We start from the raw sequence: 25,984 nt of genomic DNA, 5'->3' as shown, positions 1-25,984 counted from the left end.
ATTTAAAAATTTGAAATAAAAACCAAAAATACTTATTATGGCAAAATACCAAAAATATATGCATTTTTATGCCTATTATTGTTTTTAAAAGCTCTAGTGGAAATCATAAATACAGAAACTGAAATAAGTAACCCGCCCATTTTTAAGATCTGAGTCAAATGGCTTCCAAATAGCACTCATTTTAAAATATAATCTTTTTGCCACTATTCATCTCACTTGTGAAAATGGGAGTTTCTATATGGCTTCTGCTTTTCAGACATTAAGAAGTCATGAATATCAAATGGTAAGTCAAAGCAGATGTGACTCTTAGGCTCCTCTACCTGTAGATAGACATCTAGTCGCTTCTGAGTGAGATTCATGGTTTGTAAGAGTTTTTCATCTTGACTGGCCGACTGCACATTCTGTTGCTTAGCAACTGCTCTTATCTCCTTCAGGTATTTCTCTCTAACAGACTGGAACCAGTGAAGTGAGTCAAACTCTCGGTACTGATCCAAAAGCTTTAGAATGTAAGCCACACCTGCAGGCATCAGCAAAACTAAGGTTAAATTACAGTGAGTACAGAAGTGGTATTCTACTCCTTCACCAATAATTCCTAACACTAAGCATTCTGAATAATAATTCCTAGCATTTTAAGTTTGTCCCCTTTCAAGTTACATTTTACAGATAAATGAATGACAGGTTTAACAAAATGGCTTAATTCCTCCTTTAAAAACAATGTAGAAGTATAACTAAAGACAAGTCAATTAAGAAGAAAATAAATAACACGGCCATATAAATCACCAGGAGAAATGATATAGCTGTAAGGGTAAAGAATAAAACTTTCCATGACTTGTACCTATAATCCCAATACTTTGGTAGGCTGAGCCTAGAGGACCTCTTGAGCCCAGGAGTTCAAGACCAACCAACCTGGACAACATAGTGAGACTCCTGTCTCTAAAAAAAACAAAAATTTTTTTTAATTAGCCAGATGTGGTGATGCATGCCTGTAGTCCCAGCTACTCGGGAGACTGAGGTGGGAGGATCACTTGGGTCCAGGAGGTCGAGGCTGCAGTGAACCATGATTGCACCACTGCACTCCAGCCTGGCTGACAGAGCAAGATCCTGCCTCAAAAAGAAAGGAAAAAAACACTTCGACTGCTAAAAAGATGGCAATTGAGGAAGCTACAAGGAAACCAGAGAAACTAAATATAAGACGTTAAAACTGTACAACCCCAACAAAACAAAGCCTAAATATTAGGCCAAAGTAGACAAGTGATTAGCAATACTAAGAAGGCATTAAATAAGTTATAAACTATAGAAAACAAGTATTATCAATCATGTATCCCAGCTAAAAACACAGTAAACAACACTCATGAAAAACAAATCTATAGGCCGGGCACGGTGGCTCATGCCTGTAATCCCAGCACTTTGGGAGGCTGAGGCGGGCGGATCACGAGGTCAGGAGATCGAGACCATCCTGGCTAACACAGTGAAACACCGTCTCTACTAAAAATGCAAAAAAAATTAGCTGGGTGTGGCGGCGGGTGCCTGTAGTCCCAGCTACTCGGGAGGCTGAGGTAGGAGAATGGTGTGAACCCGGGAGGCGGAGCTTGCAGTGATCGTGCCACTGCACTCCAGCCTGGGCGACAGAGTGAGACTCTGTCTCAAAAAAAAAAAAAAAAAAAAAGAAAAATCTATAAAGAACATATAGACCTATTCTCAAGCAAATGTTTCTAAGAATCCATTACAAGGTCAATATAAAATTAATGGAAAAACAATTCCATTAAGCTTACCCATGGCAAAGCCATCATCAGTAAAGGCAGCTCCAATTTTATTTTTTTTATTCAATTTTTCCTTGCAACTAATGGAATGCTCTACAAAGTTGAGGGTCTAAAAAGATGTAACAAGATGTTAGAAAAACAATTTTGCTAAGAAAATCTTCCGAATTCCTAAAACAGACATTTTAAAAATTATAAATAGAATCACTATAAATAGAATAGAATAGAATCTAGGTTCCTGCCCTTTTCATCTGAAACATTTGCCTTAGGTACCCTCTTGGTGAAGATACAATCTATACAAGTGTATCTTCATGGCTTTCCTTTCCAAGTCCTTTAAATATGGACACTCCCTCAGTCACTACTTAGCCCAAGAACAGTGCCTTGTATATCTCATTATAAAATATTATGCACATTTTACAGAGAAGGACACCGAGGCTTGGGAGATTTATTATCTCACCCAAAGTTATATATTAAGTGAACGCTGGAGTTAGCAAAGTAGGCCTGCTTTATTTCAAAGCACAAGTACTCTTAAAAACATATGCAAGACAGTCCTTACTTACACCTACCTAATTCATTCGAAAATACTATTTCTTCTCATGTTCTTCAGTGTGAATCCTCAAAACAGTACGTCTCTTGAAAATTCAGCTCTTCCAAAATGCCTTATCTAATCATATCTTTTATTCAACAAAGATTTACTGAAGCTTACAATATACCAGGCATTATTAAGTACTTATGATTAAACAAATGATTACTATCTAGAGCTCACAGTCTAGAGCGACAATGTTGGCAGGGACAGAAATGTGTATGTGCACCATCCAGTACATACAGTAAGCCACTAATCACAAGCAGCCACTGAGCACTTGAAATGAGGCTAGTGTGACTGACAAGCTGAATTTTTAATTTCTAAAAAGGTATTTTCATTTTTTTCACCCTGCCTTATGATTTTAATTTTATGAAATGTTAATTAACTTAAGTAGCCACACGTGACTATACATGGATAGCACAGCTCTAGAAGAGTAAATGCAGAAGTGTTTAAAAACTAATTATGATATACAGTGTGCTAAGTACTATAATAGCCTACACTGGAAACAAAACCAAGTTTCATTTTTTTGACTGTGAAACTTATTCAGCAATTAATCACCTGTTTGTGAACTTTTTATCAATTATTAATTCAATCTTTTTTAGAAATCTCATTTATGCTTGTCTTTTTTCTGGAACTACACTACAAACTCAAGTACAAGAACAGTATTCTATATTTCTTTGTAGTGCTCTTAATCCACTTTGTTTTCTCCATCACTAAGCGAATTCTGACAACTGCCTTGTAAAACTCCAGACTTTTTCCTAAGCTTACCAATGGGTTAACTGCTGTCTACAATGGTTTGAGTACATTGCCCTTCAAATTAAAAAAATATGGTGAGAACTCACCCCAAGTTAACTATAGTATTACCAAATAAGACACCCTCCCTCCAGTTTGACACTATCTTAAGATGAAAAGATTCTTACCAGATGAATATGAACATTTTTTGCTATATCATAGCTAAAATACAATTATGATAGAAAATTAACAAATGTATAAAAGAAACAAAATTCATGGAAAAAAGCTGTTATAGGCTATTAGCTACTTTCAATAGGTAATAATGGTTTTAATATGTAAGAAGTGTTAACAACTTGGGCAGCAATATGAAAAGTCACTATTCTTGATCAAAATTAAATATAATAAAGAGCTTCATCTGCTGGGTGATATTTAGATTTTAAAGCTACCTACTTAACAATTTTTTTTAAACCTTATAGGAACCTTTAGGCAAAAACAACTCTTATTACTAATATATACCTCTCAAAAACTCTTAACTCCATTTTCCCTAATGGAACAGCTGTTTTTATAATGCAATTTTTGACAACTTGAACTATTTTTAGATAGCAACTATAGAGTTAGAGCAAGAACACATTATATACTCTAAGAAGCATTAAAAATTTAGTCTAGATGTTAGTATTTACTACTGAATAGAAAGAAGTTATCTTGAAACAATATGCTTTAAGAAATGTGTTAGAAAAACTATAATAACTAAAGTTATTCTACATTAAGCACTTAAAATGATATATTAATAATTCTGCCCAAAGATTCTATGGCATATACTCATATAACTTAAAAAACACTCAAATTTCTCCAGTAATTATTTAAAAAAATAAGAATCTATCTTAGGCCATACATGGTGGCTCATGCCTGTAATCTCAGCACTTTGGGAGGCTGAGGCAAGAGGACTGCTTGAGCCCAGGAGTTCAAGACCAGCTTAGGCTACACAGTGAGACCCCGTATCTTAAAAAAGAAAACAAATTACAAAAATTAGGCATGGTGGTGCACACCTGTAGTCCCAGCTACTAGGGAGGCTGAGGCAGGAGGCTGGCTTGAGCCCAGGAGGTCAAGCCTGAGTAAGCCATGATCACACCACTGCACTCCAGCCTGGGTGACAGGGCAAGACCCCAACTCAGAAGAAAAAAAAAAAACCTAACGATAAGTAAGTGTCCTTCAGCATAGCTAACAAGTAAAAATTCAATGTCACATTCACTGAGATCACATTTAGTTTTATATGCAACCAGGAAATTAACAGTGTAGTCTGTATGCACTTCGTGTTACAAAGAAACCAGATCTATTCGTTCATACTCTTTTTAAAAAAAATTCATTTTAGGTTCTGGAAATACTCACCAGAGGGGGAACAATTATATAGAAATTTCGGAGATGTATATTCTTTGGCCTTCGAAATTCTGGAGCAAAAACGTCTACAAGCATTTTGAAATATTCTGTGCCTTCGGCAGAATTTCGTGTGTGATCACTGAGGACTGAATCCAAATGCCTAAAAAGCAAAAAATTATTTGGTTCCTTTCTCAAAAGAAGCGTGGCTTTGAAAAAAATCCATCTCTCAATAGTTTAGATAAGAACACTCGAAAAGCAGGAAACACTATAAGACACTTCTAAGAAAATTTTCTTGGAGTTCAGAATAAACTCATTTTCTTATGGACAGAAAACTGATCAATATTAGTAAATTTAGTCCCAAAAATAGACTATTTAGAACATCTTGGGACTTAAAATAATAGTTCTGTATTTCTTCTTCCCACAGTGAGGCCTGTAGAACTCCTCTTCATTGTAAATATTTCCTCTTCCCCTTAAATCTCTAACGTTTCTCCTACATCCCCTTACCTCAACATAAACCTGGCTCTTTTTTCAAGAACTCAGTTTCCCTCTCAACCTTCAAAAACATCAGCTGCTTTTTCTCCTGCATCCCTTCCTGCATCCCTCATGTACAGCTACTACCACTTTCAATTATTATTCCTCTACCACTGTAAGGAAGAAATCTTTCTTTGTGACTCACATAATCCAACTATATCTAACTACCCAAATACTCAACTACTTCTTAACAGCAGACATCTACTAACCTTCTAACCACTGTCCTACAATTACGCAGGATTAGGATGCCAGCTCCAGTTCTCCACTGTCTATGCAGATAATCTATTCATTATCATGACCTTACATTTCCTTGACTTCAATCAACCACTCCCTTGCACCAATCTGGATCTTGCAACTAGCAGTCAGCTTTACCCTAGAGATCTTATAAGACAATATCCTACTCTCTGATTTCCTCACACTGCTTCAAAATATTTTTTAAATGGTCAACAGTTTTGAAGTGAATGGCATCATTTAACATAAGGTAAAGGTCTGATCCTTTCCTTTGAGACACACATCACAAACTATTTAAACCATTTTCAGGCACATGACTTCAAATGGCTTAACTTTGTAAATGGCTTATGTAATCTGGCAAAGAGCTAAGCTATCTAACAGACTATTCCAGAGCAAAGCTTCTGTGCTGGGGCCTTATTCTCACAGAAATGCATGCATTTTCCCATATACTTTTTTATTTTTTAAAATTTCAAGCCTATCAAAAAGTTAAAATATAGTATAATGAACACCTGTATACCCTTCAACTAGATTCACCACTTGTTAACATTTTGACACAACTGTTTTCTCTATTTTTCTGAAACACTTGAAAGTTGTGGACCTTTTATCACTTAGCCCATTAATGCTTTAGCATGAATCTATTAAGAATGAAAACATTTTTCTACAAAGCCACAAAACACTGTTATACCCAAGAATAAAATACAGTATTAACTAATATACAATCCATGTTCAAATCTCCCCCAATTATTCCTCAAATGTCCTTTACAGCTGTTTCTTTCCTTATCTAGGATATGATTAAGTATCACCCATTACATGTGATTATCAGGTCTCTTTATTCTCCTAATCTAGAACAATCTCCTTGTATTTTTTGTCCAGGCCAAGTGTTTCATAAAATGCTCTCATTCTAAATTTTTTAGGACATTTCCTCCTGATAAATTCAGGATAAACATTTCTGGCAAGAACACAAACTAGGTACTTGCCATTACATTGCATCAAGAGGCCACATAACATCTGTCTGCCCCATTACTGGTGATGCTAAGTTTGATCACTTGGCCAAGGTGGAATATATTTCTCCACCGTAAAGGCAGTTTTCTCCTTTGTAATTAATAAGCAATTTTATGGGATGAATTACTGAATGAATCCTCTGTTCTCTAAAAACTTTTCACCTAATGTTTTAGAAACCATTGGGGATTCTTGCTTGATTTCAAGTATTACAGTGATGGTTACAATTTCCCCCCTAAATTTAACAAGCATTCCTCCATAAAGAAATGACTTTCATTCTCTTATCATTATGATCTTCTTATGATAACCCTTCTTATCATTATGACTCACTGATTTTTTTTTTATTCAATAGATTTTTATCTATCATTATTCTTTTCGATCAAATTATCTCCCCTTTGCCCAGGGGTGCCCCTTCATGCCTGATTCAATAACCTGCTCTAAGTGTGAATAAAACATACAGTTTTCTAAACATATTCTTAGCAATTCTGTGTGCCTCTCATTTTACGTTACAAAATCACAACTGACTCAAGTCCTGCACTGTTCAATAAGATAGACATTAGCTATTTAAATTTAAATTAAGATAAAATTTACACTTCAATTCCCCAGTCGCATTTGCCATATTTTAAGTGTTTACCGGCCATATATGGTAGTGGCTACAGTGCTGCTATAGATCACATACAAGAAAGGACTGGCATTCTAGAACACTGTTGGTGAAGAGAAATATTTTAAAAAGTAAAAAGAAAATAGGTGAAATGAATTTTATGATTGAGGTATTTGGCATTCCTCCTTTTATACTAAATCTTCAAGGTTAGTTATGTACTTTATACTTGAACACATCTCAATGTGGACCATCCAAATTTTAGGTGCTCAAGAGCCACGTGTGGCTAGTGGCTGAAATACTGGACAGCATGTTCTAGAAGCTGGAAAGGTCTTAGAATACTGGTCTTAAAAATTATACTTCATAAACTGAGACCATAATTTTGTATAATAAAAACAGTGGCATATAAATTACATATTACTCTCTAGTCTTCTCTTCAGAATGTTTTTTATAAACACACTTTTTTATATCTCCAAATTTAGATTACCTTGCTGCTTTTAACGTTTCTTCTGCAAGACCTTCTTCTTTTACTAGTTCTTCAAAATTTACAATATCTTCAAGATCAGGAACAAATCTACATAAGAATTTGGGAAGGCATTTATTAGGTCAAGTAAAATATGTGCAATTGACACAGATATGAAAGTGGTACTGCAGGACTCTAAAATTTTCAACTGTGTATTGGGAAACAACTGTGCATTTCAGTAATATTATTCATATCACCACTTTAGTTCCAAATTGAATTTTAGATATGAATATTTTAATCCTTAAAATCATGTAATCTTTACATGCATTCATAAACCATATTGATAAATTAACTATAACCTTAAGAGAAATATTTTCAGAAGTCTGCTGCAGTCTTAAAATTTGAGAAAAATCTAGTAGAATTAATAGTTTTCTTCCATATTTTATCTCAAAATATATCAAGAACAAACACCTTATCTACAATATCACTTGTAACATATATTTAATGGACATAATTTTTAAAATGGCATAAACAAGGCAAAAATGATGTTTGCATCCATACCTAATGGCATTGCTGCTACAATGAAGACCACCAGATCTTATCATTCGTACATAGCCCATAGCATTACCTTAAAAACCACACAAAAAAATCAGATATTTATATAAATAACTCTAAACTCTAATAGGAATATAGTTATATACAGTAGTAAATTACAAGGTTTCCACTCCTAAGAACCAAAATATTTTGCTATGTTTTACTTCAGTTCTCGTTCCATAAAAAGTAAAACTGTTACATATTTCTACACTTAAAATATAAACATACATACTTATATACAACTATATTAAATATTTAAAAATAAATGTTATTTTCATTTGATAAACTAAAATCATTAAATGCTGACTACATTAAAATGGTCAAGCTTAAAATTATAATATCAATAATTTCTCCTCTCACATTGAGATTCAATCTCCCACACACACACAATTGGAAGTGATATCAAGAAATCTTTATTTGATGCCTCCCAAATTTATATCTCTGGCCTGGACTCCTCCTCTGAACTCTAGGTTTTTTTATCCAATGCCTACACTTTTATGTTTAATAAGAATTTTATATTTAATATGTCCAACTCAATCTCAGGATCTTTATCCCCAATTTTGCCTATCTCAGAAACTGGCAATCCTATCCTTTCAGTTGCTCAAGCCAAATGTCTTAAAGTCATCCCTGGCTCCTTTCTCTCACATTTTACAATCAAAATGATCGGGCAAATTATGTTGACTTTGCCTTGAAAATGTAGCCAGAATCCACCCACTTTTCATTCACCTCTTCAAAGATATCCTGCTATCCAATCCATCACCAGCTCTTGGCTGGAGCACTGCAATATGCAATGGCCTCCTGATTTCCCTACTTTCACCTTTAGCATCCTGCCACATTCCCCAGTGTTGTATAATATCTACAGAGCCACTAGTGAATTTTTAAAAACTAAGTTGGAGCATGTAGTGCCTTTTCTTTTTTTTTGAGACAGAGTCTCACTCTGTCACCCAGGATGGAGTACAGTGGTGTGATCTCAGCTCACTGCAACCTCCGCCTCCGCAGTTCAAGCGATTCTCCTGCCTCAGTCTCCCAAGTAGCTGTGATCACAGGCGTCCGCCACCATGCCCAGCTAATTTTTGTATTTTTAGTAGAGATGGGGTTTCACCATGTTGGCCAGGCTGGTCTCGAACTCCTGACCTGAGGTGATCCACCCACCTCGGCCTCCCAAAGTGCTGGGATTACAGGTGTGAGCCACCATGCCCGGCCCCATATCATGCTTTTTCTGAAAATGCTGTAATGGCTTTCCACCTCAGAATAAAATCCAATTTCTTTATGTGGTCAAAACAGCCCTGCATGATCTTGCCCCTTGCTACTGTTCAGATAGCATGCCCTGCCACTTAGATCTTTGCTTACTCCATTCCAGCCCCTATTTCTCAAAAATGTGAAACGAATCAGGGCTTTTGCACTTACTGTTGCCTCTGTCTGGTAGACTCTTTCCCCAGATACACGTGGCTTACTCCCCAACCTTATTTAGGTCCCTGCTCAAATGTCACCTCCTGTTTTCCCTGAACATCACTGACTAGCACTGCCCAGCCCCCTTACATCTCCTTACCCAGTACTTCTCACTGACATACTATGTATTTTTCTGTCTGCATCTTCCCCCACCTAGAGTTCAAGATCCATGAGTACAGCCTTTGTCTTCTTCACTGCTCCATCCCTAGAGCCAACATGTCCTGGCGAATAGTAGGAATTCAATTTATAATTGAACTTTATTGAAATTACTTGAAAGAAAGAACAGACGAAAATGTAAAAAGGAGTTAACATTTCATAATCATGAGTAACATACATTTTACATACATTATCTTATCTTATGTTTTTAACAACCCTACATAGCAGTTAACATTGAATCTATTTTAAGGCCTGTCCCAATATGAGAGATGACATTAAAATTTTTTTAATGTGCATCTTTAAAAAGTCAAATGTCTAGTTTGTTTTCCTCCAAATCATCAGAGCAAAGTCTGATGAAGCAAAATAGGAAAGCCTAGTACAGAGCGACAATTAAGAGTAAAAGCTCTGAAGCCAGGCCACCTGGGTTCAAATCTGGTCTCCCACATGTTAGCTAAGAGACCTACAAATTATATTATGTTACCTCTCTGTATCTCAGTCTTCTCATCTGGTAAATTAAGCTCAATAAGGACAGAGACTTTGTTTACTGTCATAAATATCACCAGCACCTAGAAACATTTGTTGTACTGAATGAATACCTGTGCAGTGAATGAAGGGAAGTAGTATTTCATAAATATTGTGGTACGATTCACATGAGTTAAAACATATAAAGCACTAAGAATAGCCATGGCACAGTAAATGCTCAATAAATGTTAATTATTATTATTTCAGCAGGCAAGTTATTAGTCAAAAAGGCTTTCCATTTTGCTCCCAGATTCTTTACACCTTTTTCAAGATATTTATCAGACTCAAAAGCACATTACAGTGTTTTATAAGCAGAGGTAAAGAATTTGTATTGGCCGGGCACAGTGGCTCATGCCTGTAATCCCAGCACTTTGGGACACAGAAGCGGATGGATCACGAGGTCAGGAGATCGAGACCACCCTGGCCAACATGGTGAAACCCTACCTCTACTAAAAATACAAAACTTGGCCGGACGTGGTGGCATGCACCTGAAGTCCCATATACTAAGGAGGCTGAGGCAGGAGAATCGCTTGAACCCAGGAGGCAGAGGTTGCAGTGAGCTGAGAATGTGCCACTGCACTCCAGCCTGGGTGACAGAGCAAGGCTCTGTCTCAAAAAAAAAAAAAAGAATTTATATTTTCTAAGAAGAGAATAAAGAGTAAAACGATGGATTAAAATGAAAAGGATAATATTCCCCAATTGTGGACTGCAACCTGGGGGTAATCAAGGTGACATTACATGGCACACCAAAGAACACTTAGTGATGATGTATTTAGGGCAAAAATGACTAGCGTTTTAAGGACTATGATTTAACAACTGTTATTTCTAAGGAAAAATTATACTCTCAAAAAATATAAAAACATGAAACAAATAGTGAAGGCAGTATTAACAGGATGCAAAAATTCTGGGTATGTGAATAAATAAAACTTAAGTAACACCTGCTCTAGAAGGACAGCTCTTAATCTGAAGTCCATAGACCCAAGCTTTAAGCACATGAACTCTAGCATATCATATACAAAATTGTGCACATATGTCATACAGGCATTAGTTCTGGAAGAATCATCCTGGAGTTTTCCTCAGATTCTCAAAAAAGGTTAAGAACTATTGCTCCATAAGTTTGCCGCTTAATATTAAATGTCCTCTTGAAGAAAACTTATTTGTACTTATTTGACAATACTTGATATTGAATGGTTTATAATAAAACATTAACAGAGGTAAAATTCTCCAAGTTCTTGTACTAAAACATAATAGAAATGTCTAATATGCAAATCAATTAACTGAAAAAACTTTACTCCAGAACGAAATGCTTATAACGTATTACCTACTAGTAAACCTAAAGTCTCCTGAAAGCAAAGGGGTTGGGATTCCCAGCACCTAACAGAAAATGTGGCATAACAGATGCTTAGTAAATGCTTGATAAATGAATAAATCAATCTCACAAGGCAGAATTTTCCCAAAATATAGTCAATAAGATTTTACTGTTTGGTGTTAATATAAACTGTCAAGAATATAAAACCCATTTGGACTTACAGCTAAATAACCCTGGTTTAAGTCCCAGAAACACGACTTACTTCTTTCTCTAAGTTTCTCTTTTTTCATCTTTAAAACGATTACATGCCTATCTCACAGGGTTATTGTGAACATATAATGTATGTGAAAAGCTCAAATAAGTATAAAGTTTTGTTAAGCCATGATTATTATGAAATGTAGTTCTTACTTTTAAATATAAAGTACTACATATCAGAAGACAAGTTCCACTCGTAAGGGCAGAAGGACAATACATTATATGCACAAGTAAAATGGTGTAACATAGAACTTAATAACTTTTCATGTAAATATTTTATACCTTCACATTTAGACTGGAACTTGTGGGAGCCTTTTAGAAGCCCAAAACAGTGCCTTGAACAGAGCAGGTATTCGGTAAGTACTTACCAGTTTACAATTATTAATATGACCTTTGAGATTTAGTTATTAAATAACTTTTATTATAATTGAAGAGGTTTTATTTAAATGATTAGCCTATGGTCTATTAATTATTTCTGCAGCAACAGTCGAATCATACTTACAAATTTTGGGGGTAAAAAAATTACATGAGTGGAGTAAAGCTGAGCTCAGGCTTTCATATGAGCTGCTTATTAGTGTGAAATAGTTAATATATGAGATAGACTGTAGGGATCTGTACTTGATTTCCCAACACCTTTATCATAACTTACCAATTTGGCTGATGAGTTGCCTGAATTGATCAAGGTAGCTCTGTCCCTCAGGTGTTATTCCAAGTTTTCTGATGCCTCGATTGAATTTTTCTGCTCTATCAAAAGGATACTAGACAGAATATTTTAAGGCTACTTTTAATAAAGATTTCTAAAGCACAAAATGCCTCCCAAATAAACCATGCCAATACTACTCTCCTTTTAATTTTGTATTTCATTGTGCTTAAAAATTAATTAAGATTAATAAAAAATTCATACACTACCAATGTTCAAGGTCAATATAATTTTTTTCTTTTTGACATTAGCTAAAACGACTAATAATCAATGCCACTAACCTAATTTCCCTGCCACAATTATTAGTCTCCTAACCTCCAACAACTCTAACAGAAAAAAGAAACCAATTCCTCCCAGAAACACTTGTTCACAGATGTGTGACCAAGTTTCTGTGGGCTGAAAAGGTATTAGGGACTTAGAAACATACTCCTTCTCAATGAACACATGTCAGCTGGGTTAAAATTTCTAGTAACCATCACCAATAAAAAAACTACTTTTTGGTCTTGGTTGATTAGGAGATTTAGGAAATTATTCATTTTGTAATAATAAGAAAGCAATTCTTACATAACAGCATGAATATTTATCTCTAAATACTAGGAATTTCTGCTCCAATAAAAATGAGTTGGTCTGGGCACAGTGGCTCATGCCTGTAATCCCAGCACTTTGGGAGGCTGAGGCAGGCGGATCACTAGGTCAGGAGTCCAAGACCAGCCTGACCAACATGGTGAAACCCCATCTCTACTAAAAATACAAAAATTAGCTCGGTGTGGTGGTGTGCACCTTTAATCCCAGCTACTCAGGGGGCTGAGGCAGGAGAATCGCTTGAACCCACGAGGTGGAGGCTGCAGTGAGCTGAGACTGTGCCACTGCACTCCAGCCTGAGAGACAGAGCAAGACTCAGTCTCAAAAAAAAAAAAAAAATGAGTTAATACAATCCTCTACTGATAAACGTAACCTGTAATTTTATTAGATTATCCTATGAGAAAGTAATATTTTGCTACTCTGGCACTGAAGAGAACTACCAACCATTATACAAGAGAGCTGGAAACAGGCGTATCTTAAGAAAAGTAATGAAAATAGTTCCGTATATGGCAAATCAAATATAGGACCCATCTAAGCCTGCTGGTTCTCAATCCACATGGCTACATGCGCCTGCTGCCACTTAACAATTCAACAGACTCTTCACTTCACTATGGGAAAACTCAGCCTGGAAGGTGAAAGGAAAACAGCGTTCTTTTTTTTTTTTTTTTTTTTGAGAAAGAGTCTTGCTCTGTCACCCAGGCTGGAGAGCAGTGGCATGATCTCGGCTCACTGCAACCTCCACCTCCTAGGTTCAAGTGATTCTTGTGCCTCAGTGATATAGCTTGGCTTTGTCCCCACCCAAATCTCATCTTGAATTGTAGTTCCCATAATCCCCACATGTCCTGAGAGGGACCACGTGGAGATAACTGAATCATGGGGGCAGTTTCCCCTACCCTGTTCTCATGATAGTGAGTTAGTTCTCACAAGATCTGATGGTTGTTATAAGGGACTTCCCGCTTTGCTGGGCACTCATTCTCTCCCGTCACCCTGTGAAGAGGTACCTTCCGCCATGATTGTTAAGTTTCCTGAGGCCTCCCCAGCCATGCAGAACTGTGAGTCAATGAAACCTCTTTCCTTTATAAATTACCCAGTCACAGGTATTTCTTCATAGCAGCATGAGAATAGACTAATACACTCAGCCTCCTGAGCATCTGAGACTCAGACATGTGCCACCACGCCCGGCTAATTTTGGTATTATTAGTAGAGAGGAGGTTTCGCCATGCTGCCCACAATGGTCTCAAATGCCTTGCCTCAAGTGATCTACCCATCTTGGCCTCTCAAAGTGCTGGATTACAGGCATGAGCCACTGCATCCAGCTAACAGCAGCATTCATATAAATTATCAGTGGGAATATCAATAGTGAAGTGTTTTTGGAGTGCTAGGCAATATGTACCAGAATTTTAAATGTTCACATTTCCTTGTCCTAGAAATTTCTCCTTAAGGAAGTTTTCAGAAAGTCTGAGATTTACAGAGACAGATGTGTAAAGATGTTACTGTAACACCGTTTGTAAGAATGAAAAATTAGAAAAACCTAAATAATGGACAACAGAAGAAGGTTAAATAAGTTACGATATACATGGGTGTATCCCTATCATCTTGAAGCAGATCTGTATGTACTGACATGTGATGAGCACAGTGCCAAATGCTATGTATAATATTACTCCATTTTTACTATACTGCTTTTAAAAGCAATATATGTGTGTAAAGATACATGTTTATATACAAAGATATCTGAAAGCCACCACACTACATTGTTAGCAACTGCCTCCAGAAAATGGACTGGAAAGAAAAATGAAGGTGGATATTCAGTTTATTCATTCTATATTGCTTAAATGTTTCAAAATAAGCATGTCCTGCTTTTATATTATTTTAAAATAAAGAAAAGTATCACCTGGCTACATTTATGATTTAATTTTTTCCTTACCTTAAGCCTACAGATAATGCAGAGTAAGAAATTATAGGGAAAATAAAACTAAAACCCCAATAGAGATCTAAATAATGAATTTTAGCATACATATTTGCCATATACTCAATAGCTGAATCAAATACCTTAAAAAGAATAGGTAGCCTACCTTATGATCATTTTGGTCCTTAATTTCCCTGAAAAATCGAATATCTTTAATCAATCTGGATTTGATGTGTTCATCATACATAAATTGGCTAAATATATAGAACTTCTTTTTCAAAAACTGGTAGGTGAAATTAACCTATAAAATTAAAATTCAAAAAGTTGAAAAAAGTTAAAAATTAATTCAAATCAATTCAAATCAATTTTACTGTATAACAGTTATCTATTTGTACTACCTATAAAGTACTATTTATAAAGTCTATTTCATATTGGACCTGAAAATATTTAAATAACATTTTTATTGCTCAAGTTCACAAAACTTTCTATAAGCTCCTCTTACATATTTTTACTAAAAAAGAAAAAAGAAAAGAAAGCAGAGGAAAATATTCTCATGATAGGACTAAGGGCTGTAGTGAGAATCACAAAACCAGACTCAAGACTCTAGTTTTTAAGCCATGGTCCAGTGAGAAGTTTCTATGTTCCTCCATCAATAAGATTACTTATTGCTAATCTACAGGTCTAGAATGATACTAAAGTAAGAAACATGGTGTTCTCTGAACCTTCCTGAAGATACCACGCATTCGATTATCTATCCATAAATATTTCTGATCACCTCTTACACACAAGGCAACGTGCCTTCTCCCATGCTAGACATGGTCCTTGCCTTCACAAAGTTTATATTCTAGAACAGGTGACAAACATTTTAAACAAGTATTGTTAAATAAATTATTAAATCTCTACTGTAATAATTTCTCAAAATGTTAAGTACATGTGTGCTTTGACAATAAATAACAAAAAGCCCTGACCTTGACTCAGAAAATGCTAAGAAAGTGAGGTATGAGCTGAGATTAAAGTCAAAATAGCACAGTAAAATTAATTCTAATCTACAGATGGAAATCGTGTAAGATTAATTCCAACCTACAGGCAGAAATAGCATAAGATTAATTCCAACCTACAAATGAAAACCCTAAATTCATTTCCAACACCACCAACTCTCAAGTATTACTAATGATTTTGACAAATCTGTGCCCTTTTTACTCAGTATTCATTTACCCAATTATGGAAACAAAATATTTTCGGGAACTTATCTTGTAGCTTAAACATTGTACTCTCCTTGTTTTTTCTGTTTCTTTGCATTTTTTAAAAAATCTCTTTGGCCGGGCGCGGTGGCTCATGCCTGTAATCCCAGCACTTTGGGAGGCTGAGGCAGGCGGATCACGAGGTCAGGAGATCGAGACCATCCTGGCAAACACGGTGAAACCCCGTCTCTACTAAAAATACAAAAAATTAGCCGGGTGTGGTGGCGGGCGCCTGTAGTCCCAGCTACTCGGGAGGCTGAGGCAGGAGAATGGCGAGAACCTGGGAGGCGGAGCTTGCAGTGAGCCGAGATGGTGCCACTGCACTCCAGCCTGGGCGACAGAGCAAGACTCCGTCTCAAAAAAAAAAAATCTCTTTAACAGTCTTTTGTTTTTAATCCTTTCCACTCTAAATAGTGGGTAACTATTCTGCCATCCTCTGATTTCTATCCTTCTATGCTCATTTCATCAACAGACATCAGCAATCTACATTCATTAGTGTAATTAGCTGATGAACGTCTATATCCCTGTGATTACTGTGAAAGCAGGAAATGTGTTTTTCTCACACTAGTGCCCAGCACAGTCCCTGACACACAAAATACATTCATATCTGTTACATGAATATTTGATAGATGACAGAAGTCAAGGAAGAGCTTACTCTCAAAAGTTCTGTTTTATTTATCCTCAAAGGTACAAACATGATCATTACATGGATGACTCTTCATTTGGAATTTAAAATTGTGTGTTTCATTTGTATATTAATAACCCCACTATAATGGAGCTCCAATCATATCACTCATTGGCTCAAAATCTTCAATGCCTTCCCACTGTATACTTAAATGATCCCAACTTAACTTTTCATTTTCTCCCAATTCCCTACTCCAAATGTGTTTAATAATACTGTACTACTTAAGCATTCACAGTCTTCTCCCCTAAAGGAGAATTAATTGTGCTCTGAAAACCAGATAAATTCAAAGACTTCTCTTTTTCCACAGACAGAAAAATAGCATATGAGTTCAAATGATTCCTTCAAGTGAATGCCCCTTTCGTTTTTGTTTGTTTTTTTTTTTTTGAGACGGAGTTTTGCTCTTGCTGCCCAGGCTGGAGTGCAATGGCGCAATCTCAGCTTACTGCAACCTCTGCCTCCCAGGTTCAAGCGATTCTCCTGCCTCAGCCTCCCAAGCAGCTGGGATTACAGGCGCCCGCCACCACGCCTGGCTAATTTTGTATTTTTAGTAGAGATGGGGTTTCTCCATGTTGGTCAGGCTGGTCTTGAACTCCCGACCTCAGGTGATTCCTCCTGCTTCAGCCTCCCAAAGTGCTGGGATTACAGGCGTAAGCCACCACGCCAAGCCGTGAATGCCCATTTCTAAGAAGATTCAATGTATTTTTAGTAAGTTCCTATTTATATGGACATCAAATAATTAGCAACCCCTGCCCCAAAAAGGGCATAAATAACATTAAGTAAATTACTATCAATTGTTCACTTTCAAAAGTAAACTTTCAGGGATCACAGAATCCACACAGATAAACATATATATATGTGTGCACACACGTATATTAATGTGCTGATGTCCTCAAATATGTAGCACTATTTATAATGATGGCTCTGAGATGGTAATCTACCCGAAAGTGTCTTTTGTATCACAGCTCCCATCACATCCAACACAATTTTAGGACCAGATATTTTCATTACTAACCAGAAAAAAAATGGGAATTCATGTAAAATATAAACTAGTAGTGTATGTTTACCAGAATATTCTATGAGAAAACCACGTTCCAAGCTATTACACAGGGGTCTATTACCCACTCAACCCCCAAAGAAAAGTTCTTACGGTTGTATTCATAATTCCCGTGCCATGTGTTCGAATTGAATTAGCAATATGCCGAATATTAATAGTATTCAAATGCTTGTTATTGCTTGTTCGTTCAATAAAAATCTGCAATGAAACAAATTTATGCTCAGTAACAACACAACCCATAGCAAACACTGGTCAAACAGTTATCCAAAGAAAATTTCAGAATCTATTTCATTAAAGACAATTTAATTGAAAATGCAATCAAGACAGTACAAGTGAGTATCCTTAATCCGAAAATCTGAAATCCAAAATGTTCCAATGAGCGTTTCCTTCGAGCGTCATGTTGGTGGTCAGAAGTTGATGATTCTGAAGCATTTCAGATTTTGGATTTTCAGATTAGGGATGCTGAAGTGGTATATGATATGAATATTCCAAAATCCAAAAAAAATCTGAAATCCAAAACACTTCTTGTCCTAAACATTTCGAATAAAAGATACTCAACTGGTATAATCAAGGCAAAAAAATAAACAAGGCCTCGAAAACAATTATTTTTTGTTTCATTTAATTTTCACCCATAAAAATCAATTCCTTGCCTCTCAGCCTTCCAACTATCTCCACCCACATTAAAAAAAAAAATGTATAAACCCTACTCACCTGATTGTTGAGATTATAGAGGTATCGGGACACAAATATATGAATGTTTCTCATAATTTCTAAAACATCAAGGCCCTATAATACACATACAACTATTATTATAATTCATTAAAATAATCAGTTAAACTTGTATCAGCATAATGACTTATTGATTATATTGTTTCCTAATAATTTTTAAGTTATTTTAAAGAACTATATAAAAGGTACAATCAAACGTTAAAAGACAAATCAAGACTATCTCCTTAGGGAAACCTGGCTGCTTATTACTTTATCTTTTGTGCAGACAGAAACAGTTAAGTTTAAATATTCAAAGATCCATGACCCACAGTCATCTCCCCACCAGCCTTGAGAATATTTGTCTCTTCAACAATCTTCTCTACATTTTTCTACAAAGTAAACTAATAGCCAGATTCTAAAAGGTAGTCAGAATGTGCTGTGACATTCATAAAATACATACTATTTTTCAGGTACTTTGCAAGGTTCCTTATAAGTAATTCTAAAATATGAGGTATCATTCTTCTAAATTCCACAGGTGACAAAAAAGAAGCTAAGGAAGTTGTTCTCTGAGGCAAAATAGCTAGGAAGTAGCAGGGCCTTGGGACTTTAGAAAGTCTAATTCCAAACTGTTATGCTTCTTTTGATCACACCAGACTCCTTTTAAATAGTACAAGTTTTCTATTAAGAATCCTTCATTCTTTAAACAGATATTACTCTAACACCCAATGGTATCATATAAACTGTTCCATAGTTTTTTCTAATTAGAGCTCAAAAGAGCATCACAATACCTTTTTAAGTTTTTATTATAACTTTTATCATATTCTAATCTAAAAATTTGTTTACACATTTTTTCTCCCAGAGGATATTACATGAGCTAGGACTATTTCTATTTATCTTTGTATTCCTAAACATAGTTCAGTGCCTAGCATGTTCTCAATAAATATGATATATAAATGAATAAATGAAAGGATATACAAACTGATTCTAGAAATAATCCCTACATGCAGCAAGATAAAGGGAAAACTAGAATCCTCAAATTTTAGAACTGAATAAATGTTTTTTGGTAAATATTATCTGGATCATCTTAGAGAGAACTCCATGCAAATTATCTGATAACATAAATTATTACATTCATGAGATAATGCCATACTGTACATTAACTAATTGAATTGGCAAAGCTAAATGTTTTCCTATACTCCTCATTTTAAGAACAAAAAACACATTTGTAATCATGTAAATTTAACCATTTTTTCCTACGATACTAAATTTTATATACTATAACCAGGCTTAAAATCCTTAAATGTGACTTTGAACTTCTTAAAATTCTACAGAAGTCACTTCACTATTCTAGTGTTTCTGAAAAGCTGTATATAAATATAAATATATATATATACCTCGAATGCTCAACAGAAGGCTGAATATAAGCAGGAACCCGGTGGTAAATTCCTTTATAAAGCAATTTAGCAGCACCTAATTTTTTACTGTTGTCAAGTATAAGATTTTATATGGCAAATAATTTCTTAAAAAATAAACACAAAGTAACTAAAGCAAAAAGAAAAAAGACTTCCTTAAAAAGTACTGTTACGGCCAACAGTCACAGTATGCTAAAAAAAACATTTTATACTATACCTGTTCCAAAGTCTGACTGGGAAGATGTGCCTCTGTCATAACCAGTCCATAACGCTGAGTAGCTAAGTTTCTCATCTCACTGTAAGTAGCCCAGTCATGAAGGGCTACTGTTGTTAGATTGTAGAAAGTCTTGTCTAGGTAGTGAGTTACATAAGCTTAAAAAAAAAAAAAATTCAACTTGTGAAACAGCAGAAAAGGAAAAGAAATGAAACTAAAAAGGAAAAAACAACAACTTGTCCTTGAACATCAGATTTGTTCCTTTAAAATAAGGTATTAATAAAAATGAGAAAAGAAACAAAATGTAATTAAAGAATAACAACACAAAATTTAAATATACCCTCAAAGTTTTGTTTAACAGTAGGGTTAAAAAAAAAACAGAGAATATGACTCTAAGAAGGAAAGCAAAACACTCACCCCGAATGTCAATGAAACGATTGAAAAACCGAATTGGATTCAGAGAGAAAAAAAGAGCCAGGTCTTTCATGCCAACTTTGAAAGGGTTTCGGTCATCCAGCTTTAAATGAGTATGCACAGAAAGTCGCAGATCTTTCTCTATTTCTTTGCATAATTTGTCCAGCAAATGCTATTCACAAAAGATTTGATAACTTTAATTTTTCAAAATGATATTGCAATTGTATTGTTTCCCTACATGTCTATGCTCCATTTTAAACCAATAGTTTTTTGGTCAGAAGCAGTTACATAAATTCTGTCTTTATTTTCACTAATACCTTAAGGTTAATACTCTTGAAAAGAAAATCTAAAACTAATGATTGATGGTACCATCATAAGGAGCATGAATATGCAACTTAAAGCATAAAATTTATGGAAACCAGCAACAAAGGAGGAAAGGTCATGAGAACATGCAAGAGAGAAAAGAAAAAAGCTTCCTTGTAATAACCATTAAAAAAAAAATCACAAAATTCATTGTGCTAAAGGTAATAAAATTAATCATCTTTTCTGGTCTACCAAGGAGTTCTAAATTACTATCCAGGCATGTATTTTATTTCCTAAATAAGAATATTTAATACAAGAAATTATAAAAAAATTTTCACAATTTCATCAAACCCAGGTAGGATTATATTGTGAAATTTCCTCATTTTTAATTCCTCCCTCCAAATAAAAATATCGCTAAATGGAAATTTAATTTTAAAGATATCAGTGTTTATAATACATATTTCCTTAAAACAAGGAGGGGCATACATATTGGATTCAAATTACTTTTGTTACACACTATATCTTTTAAATATATAATTTCCTTCTCTCAGGAGCTCTGCAAATAAAATTCAGTAAAATATTAATAGTTAAGTTGCTTTAACTGGACCACTAGCTTTCAACATTCAAACCCATTTCACATTTGCATTCTTCTAATAAACAACTTTAAATTAAAATATCTATTTACAAAAGTAAATTTAAAATCTCCTAATTCCTAGTGTGATTTCTAAATAAATGAATTACAGACCAATTAGCATAACAGTGATATTGTAACTAAAAATAGTTCTTTGTTCTACCCAGCAATTTATAAATAATTTTAACTCAGTGCATCTGCTTCAATCGAACATTTTTTTCCGAACACTACATTCCAAACACGTTTTAAGCTTTTCAATCTCAAATATGATGTTACCTCATTTAAAATTTCCATAATTTCCTTGTCATAGCAATCCAGAAGTATCTCATAGGACTCTAAATGCCTTGCATGCATCATAGCAGGTACACAGTCGCGCAAAGCACTGAACATGTACTAAGAAGAAAATTAAAATGTACATGAATTTAGAAAAACCAAGTCTCTAATCTAAACAATACTGCAAAAGTTAATTATCTTGAAAGACAAAACCTCAATCTGAAGGAAAAATGATTTTCCACAACTGTCTTAACTTTCCTAAAGAAAAAGAACCTAAAGCATATATTTTAACCAAACATATCCAAAAAAATCACATTCACTAGTCCTTTCCTATCTTGTGCATTCAAACACATTTATTTCCATAAAGAAAAAGAAAAATTTGAATATTTTTTAAAAATATTTTTTCTTTTGCATTGTAATTTGCTGATGAGTAAATGTCAGACTACTATGACGTAAACTAAAATTAAGTGAAATGAAAATGATTAGGAACATGAAGGAAGAAATTAAATAAATTAACTTCATTAACAGTAACATAAAATTTAACTACAGACTATAAACAATGAATATGCAGTTTACAAAACAGTCAATTTTAAAATAGTTTATTAAATCAAATGATCTATTTTAAACTAAAACGGTTTACACAGTGACTTTTAAAATGATGGAATTATTCTTTATATTGTTCTTTACTTACATGTAATCTGGCTGCATCAACAGCATTTTCATATACATCATCTAAATAAATTGGGAACACAGCTCGATGCCAGTATAAAAAACAACAGTCACATTGTGTTTGGACTCTACAATGTAAAGTAGTAATCAGTCACAACAAAACTGAAGAATCCCAAAACAATATGAAAGGAATGACATCTACCACAGAGGGAAGAGTTCCATCTTACACAGTTTGCATTCCCTACATCACTTAACCCAACATAGTATAGAAAAGTCACAAAAGAAATACTATCGAAATGAAACAAAGGTAACAAACACTCCAATGCCTGACATTGTCGGAATTCTGCACATACGCTTTAGTTGTAAACCATACTTGAAAAATGATATGCATAATATTCAAATATCAGAGTTTAAAATAAACATTTATTGACCATTTTTGGTTTTGGTAAATAAAAACAAACTCATTTTCAATATTACTTGCCATGACTAGACTTAAATACTTGCATGACATGCTCCATTTTCCCTGACTCTAAGTTGGAAAGAAAAATCTTTAAAAAAAAAATTGTGACCCTCCCCAAAAAAAAACCCACACTTAACATGTCTACAATCTTTGCCAAGTGACTATTTCACACCTTAAAGGGCAACAGAATGATCATTAACTATCTTATAATGAAAAAGGTTCAATATTTCTTCCAAGAGTGGAAAATTAAATGCCACTAACAAGAAAAATGTCAGCTTCTCTAGAACAACAAAAAAATAAGTTATAAATATGAATACTAAATGGAAATTGCGCTGTAACCTTAATTCAGCTGGAAACCAAAATTCAAATTTCCCTTCAAGAAACTTACGCTTACTCTACAAAAAGAAAACAAGAAAGCCAGAAGGAGCTACAAAAATAAGCCTTCCAAAAACTAATTCAACAATGTTAATTCAAATTCGTCTTAAAATAAAATTATAGAACACTACGTATCATGGATTGCTAAGTCTCACACAAACAGAGGAAGCCCTGTTATAATGCAGCAATTTAAGTCCAATAAAGATACTCAACATAATAATCACAATATGCATCAAAGTCTGCCAGATGCTCTGAGGTTGCACTGCTTTTTCTCATGTGAGTTTTTCTAGGGGCTACATGCTTCCTGCAGAAGCAAAGCTAAATAAATATGATCCCTAGTCACAATCTCATTTTGGTCATGCTAAAGAAGTTACAGAAAGGAACTAATGCTCGATCTGAATTTTATTTCTTCTCTTGCTATGCTAAAAAGAAAACCAATGTTTCTATTAACCCTGTCTTTGGAGTACCACAGCATATCCCAGTCCTACTTACCGTTCTCTAAGTTCACTAATAAGATCCAGTTTTTTCATGACTACTTGAAGTGGAAAGAGTTCTTCATCTTTAAATGTTTTCTATCAGGGACAGGAAAAAAAGGCAGAGAAGTTGCAGTCAAAGGTCTCTAGGGTCAGTAACAAGGGAACTGTGAAATCTCAGATCTCATTTCTGTTCCATAAGTAATAGCAATACACTTACCATTTGTGTGCCAACACTTAGTGCCAAAGAAACAATAAGTCGCCGTTGCTTTGTGCTTGGTCCATTTAGAGTGTTTTCAGCCAAAACTAGAGCAGAGAGCACATCAAGACGCTGTTCGCTGTATTTTTTGTCAGAAATCACTCTTTTCTTAAAAATAAAACAGGAAAACTAATTTGTTTTGTTTCTGAGGCAATAACAAAAGACTCAGAAGAAAAACTTCTTGATTATCTTTTCCATGATTCAGTTTAAGAGAGCATACACAAATACTTTCCCCATTAAGCTTCTGATATTTATACTTTACTTCTGTAATATGATCCCTTAGTACTGTCAGAAACAGCAAATGTATTAGGCATACTTTAAAATTTCCATGTTAATTTAATAAATCATTTTTTAAATGATGCATCAATTTCAAAAGTGCAAACAATGTCTTTTTAGAAGTGTATTAATGTATTACATGCTGCAATTTCACAGTAAAGATAATGCCAATAACTTGGAAGTAAAAATTGTAAAATACTATGGGATAAATAACCAAGCATATTATGTTTGAAGGAATGGAATAAACAGGTTAAACCAGAAAACACATACAAAACAATGGAAGAACAAACAAAAAAGATAACATACTTATGCTAAATACATAATAATCTGCATACCTTGGCCACAGAAATAGAATGAAGAGCCTGATGTTGAAGGTGCTGTGTTATATGTGAAACTGAATCAGCCACAACCATGCTTCTCCTGTAGAACATATGCTCTATTGCCTAAAAAGAATCAGAAATAATTTTGTGACAATCAACTTAAAAATTTTAGGCAAAATTATAGAAGATCTTTACGACCTTAAGCTAGGGAAGGGATTTGTAAATGAGATACAAAAAACCCTTACAGGCCTGGCGTGGTGGCTCACGCCTGTAATCCCAACACTTTGGGAGGTCAAGGCAGGCAGATCACCAGGTCAGGAGTTCGAGACCAGCCTGGCCAACATAGTGAAACCCTGTCTCTACTAAAAAATATAAAAATTAGCCGAGCATGGTGGTGCATGCCTGTAGTTCCTGTAGCTGAGGCAGAATCACTTGAACCTGGGAGGCGGAGGTTGAGGTGAGCCGAGATCGTGCCACTGCACTCCAGCCTGGGCAACAGAGCAAGACTCCGTCTCAAAAAAAAAAAAAAAAACTTACAAAGTATAGAACTGATAAATTCAACTATACTAAAATTAAGCACTTCTGTTCATCAAAAGTCTCTATAAAGAAAATAAAAAGGCAAGCCGATGTATCACAAAATATCTACCAGGTACAAGTGACTAATGTTCAGGATATAAGAAGACCCAAAATGAATGAAAGATTTTGTTTTTTAAAGGCACACAATCCAATAAAAAAAATGGAAAAGACATGAACAGATTTTTCACAAAAGAAGAAACATAGTTAATAAATAATTGAAAGGATATTTACCATCACTAACAATCAGGGGTTAAATATTAAAAATCATAATCAAAACAAATTATACCCATTAATTTATTTTAAAAAATGAAGCTCGATAATACCAGTGTTGGCCAATTGGAAGTACAATTTTATTTCTAATGTAATTTTCTAATGTATTGTGGGAGGCATATATATATATATATATATACATACACACACATATATACATATATACATATATATATATAGTCTGTCTATAGCGACAATGTGACATCATCTTGAAAAGCTGAACATATACGTAACACATAATCCAGTAACCAACTTTAGGTATATAATTCCTTACAAAAACTCCTGCACAAGTACACCAAGAAACACATACAAGGATGGCAACATTGTTTATGATACAAAAACTGGAAACAACCCAAAGTCTATCCACAGGAAAGCTACATAACAATGAAAATAGATGTGCTACTCATCCCAACATGGATACCCTCAAATACAAAATGCTGAGTAAAAAACAAAATGCTGAATAAAAAAGTGGATCAAAAAATACATAAAATACTGCTCCACTAATATAAATTTCAAAAACATATATAACGATTAATGTTTTATTGATTCATCCATATTTGGCAAGCTAAAAAGAAAAACAAGGGAATGATAAACATAAACTTCAGGACAGTAGTTTCCTCTGAGGTGGAC

At 34.7% G+C, this 25,984-nt stretch overlaps 1 protein-coding gene across 5 annotated transcripts in view; it reads right to left on the bottom strand.

The window, feature by feature from the left end:
- The window catches only part of WASHC4 (WASH complex subunit 4), a 61,430-nt gene that overhangs the window by 4,510 nt on the left and 30,936 nt on the right, over positions 1-25,984 (bottom strand). For 2 of the 5 annotated variants that reach the window (NM_001372246.1, XM_054526360.2), the window contains 16 exon segments: positions 321-517; positions 1,773-1,869; positions 4,459-4,606; positions 7,293-7,379; positions 7,830-7,896; positions 12,203-12,311; positions 14,908-15,042; positions 17,815-17,919; positions 18,433-18,507; positions 20,059-20,213; positions 20,473-20,641; positions 21,680-21,796; positions 22,368-22,473; positions 23,673-23,752; positions 23,874-24,020; positions 24,524-24,631. In NM_001372246.1, coding sequence (NP_001359175.1) covers positions 321-517; positions 1,773-1,869; positions 4,459-4,606; positions 7,293-7,379; positions 7,830-7,896; positions 12,203-12,311; positions 14,908-15,042; positions 17,815-17,919; positions 18,433-18,507; positions 20,059-20,213; positions 20,473-20,641; positions 21,680-21,796; positions 22,368-22,473; positions 23,673-23,752; positions 23,874-24,020; positions 24,524-24,631 — 1,902 coding nt within the window. 5 annotated transcript variants of the gene reach the window in all.

This window comes from Pongo abelii, chromosome 10 (genome assembly GCF_028885655.2).
Source record: "Pongo abelii isolate AG06213 chromosome 10, NHGRI_mPonAbe1-v2.0_pri, whole genome shotgun sequence".
NCBI classification, from domain to species: domain Eukaryota; kingdom Metazoa; phylum Chordata; class Mammalia; order Primates; family Hominidae; genus Pongo; species Pongo abelii.
Note: the sequence above shows the minus strand (reverse complement) of the source record. Positions and strands in the feature narration are given on the sequence as shown.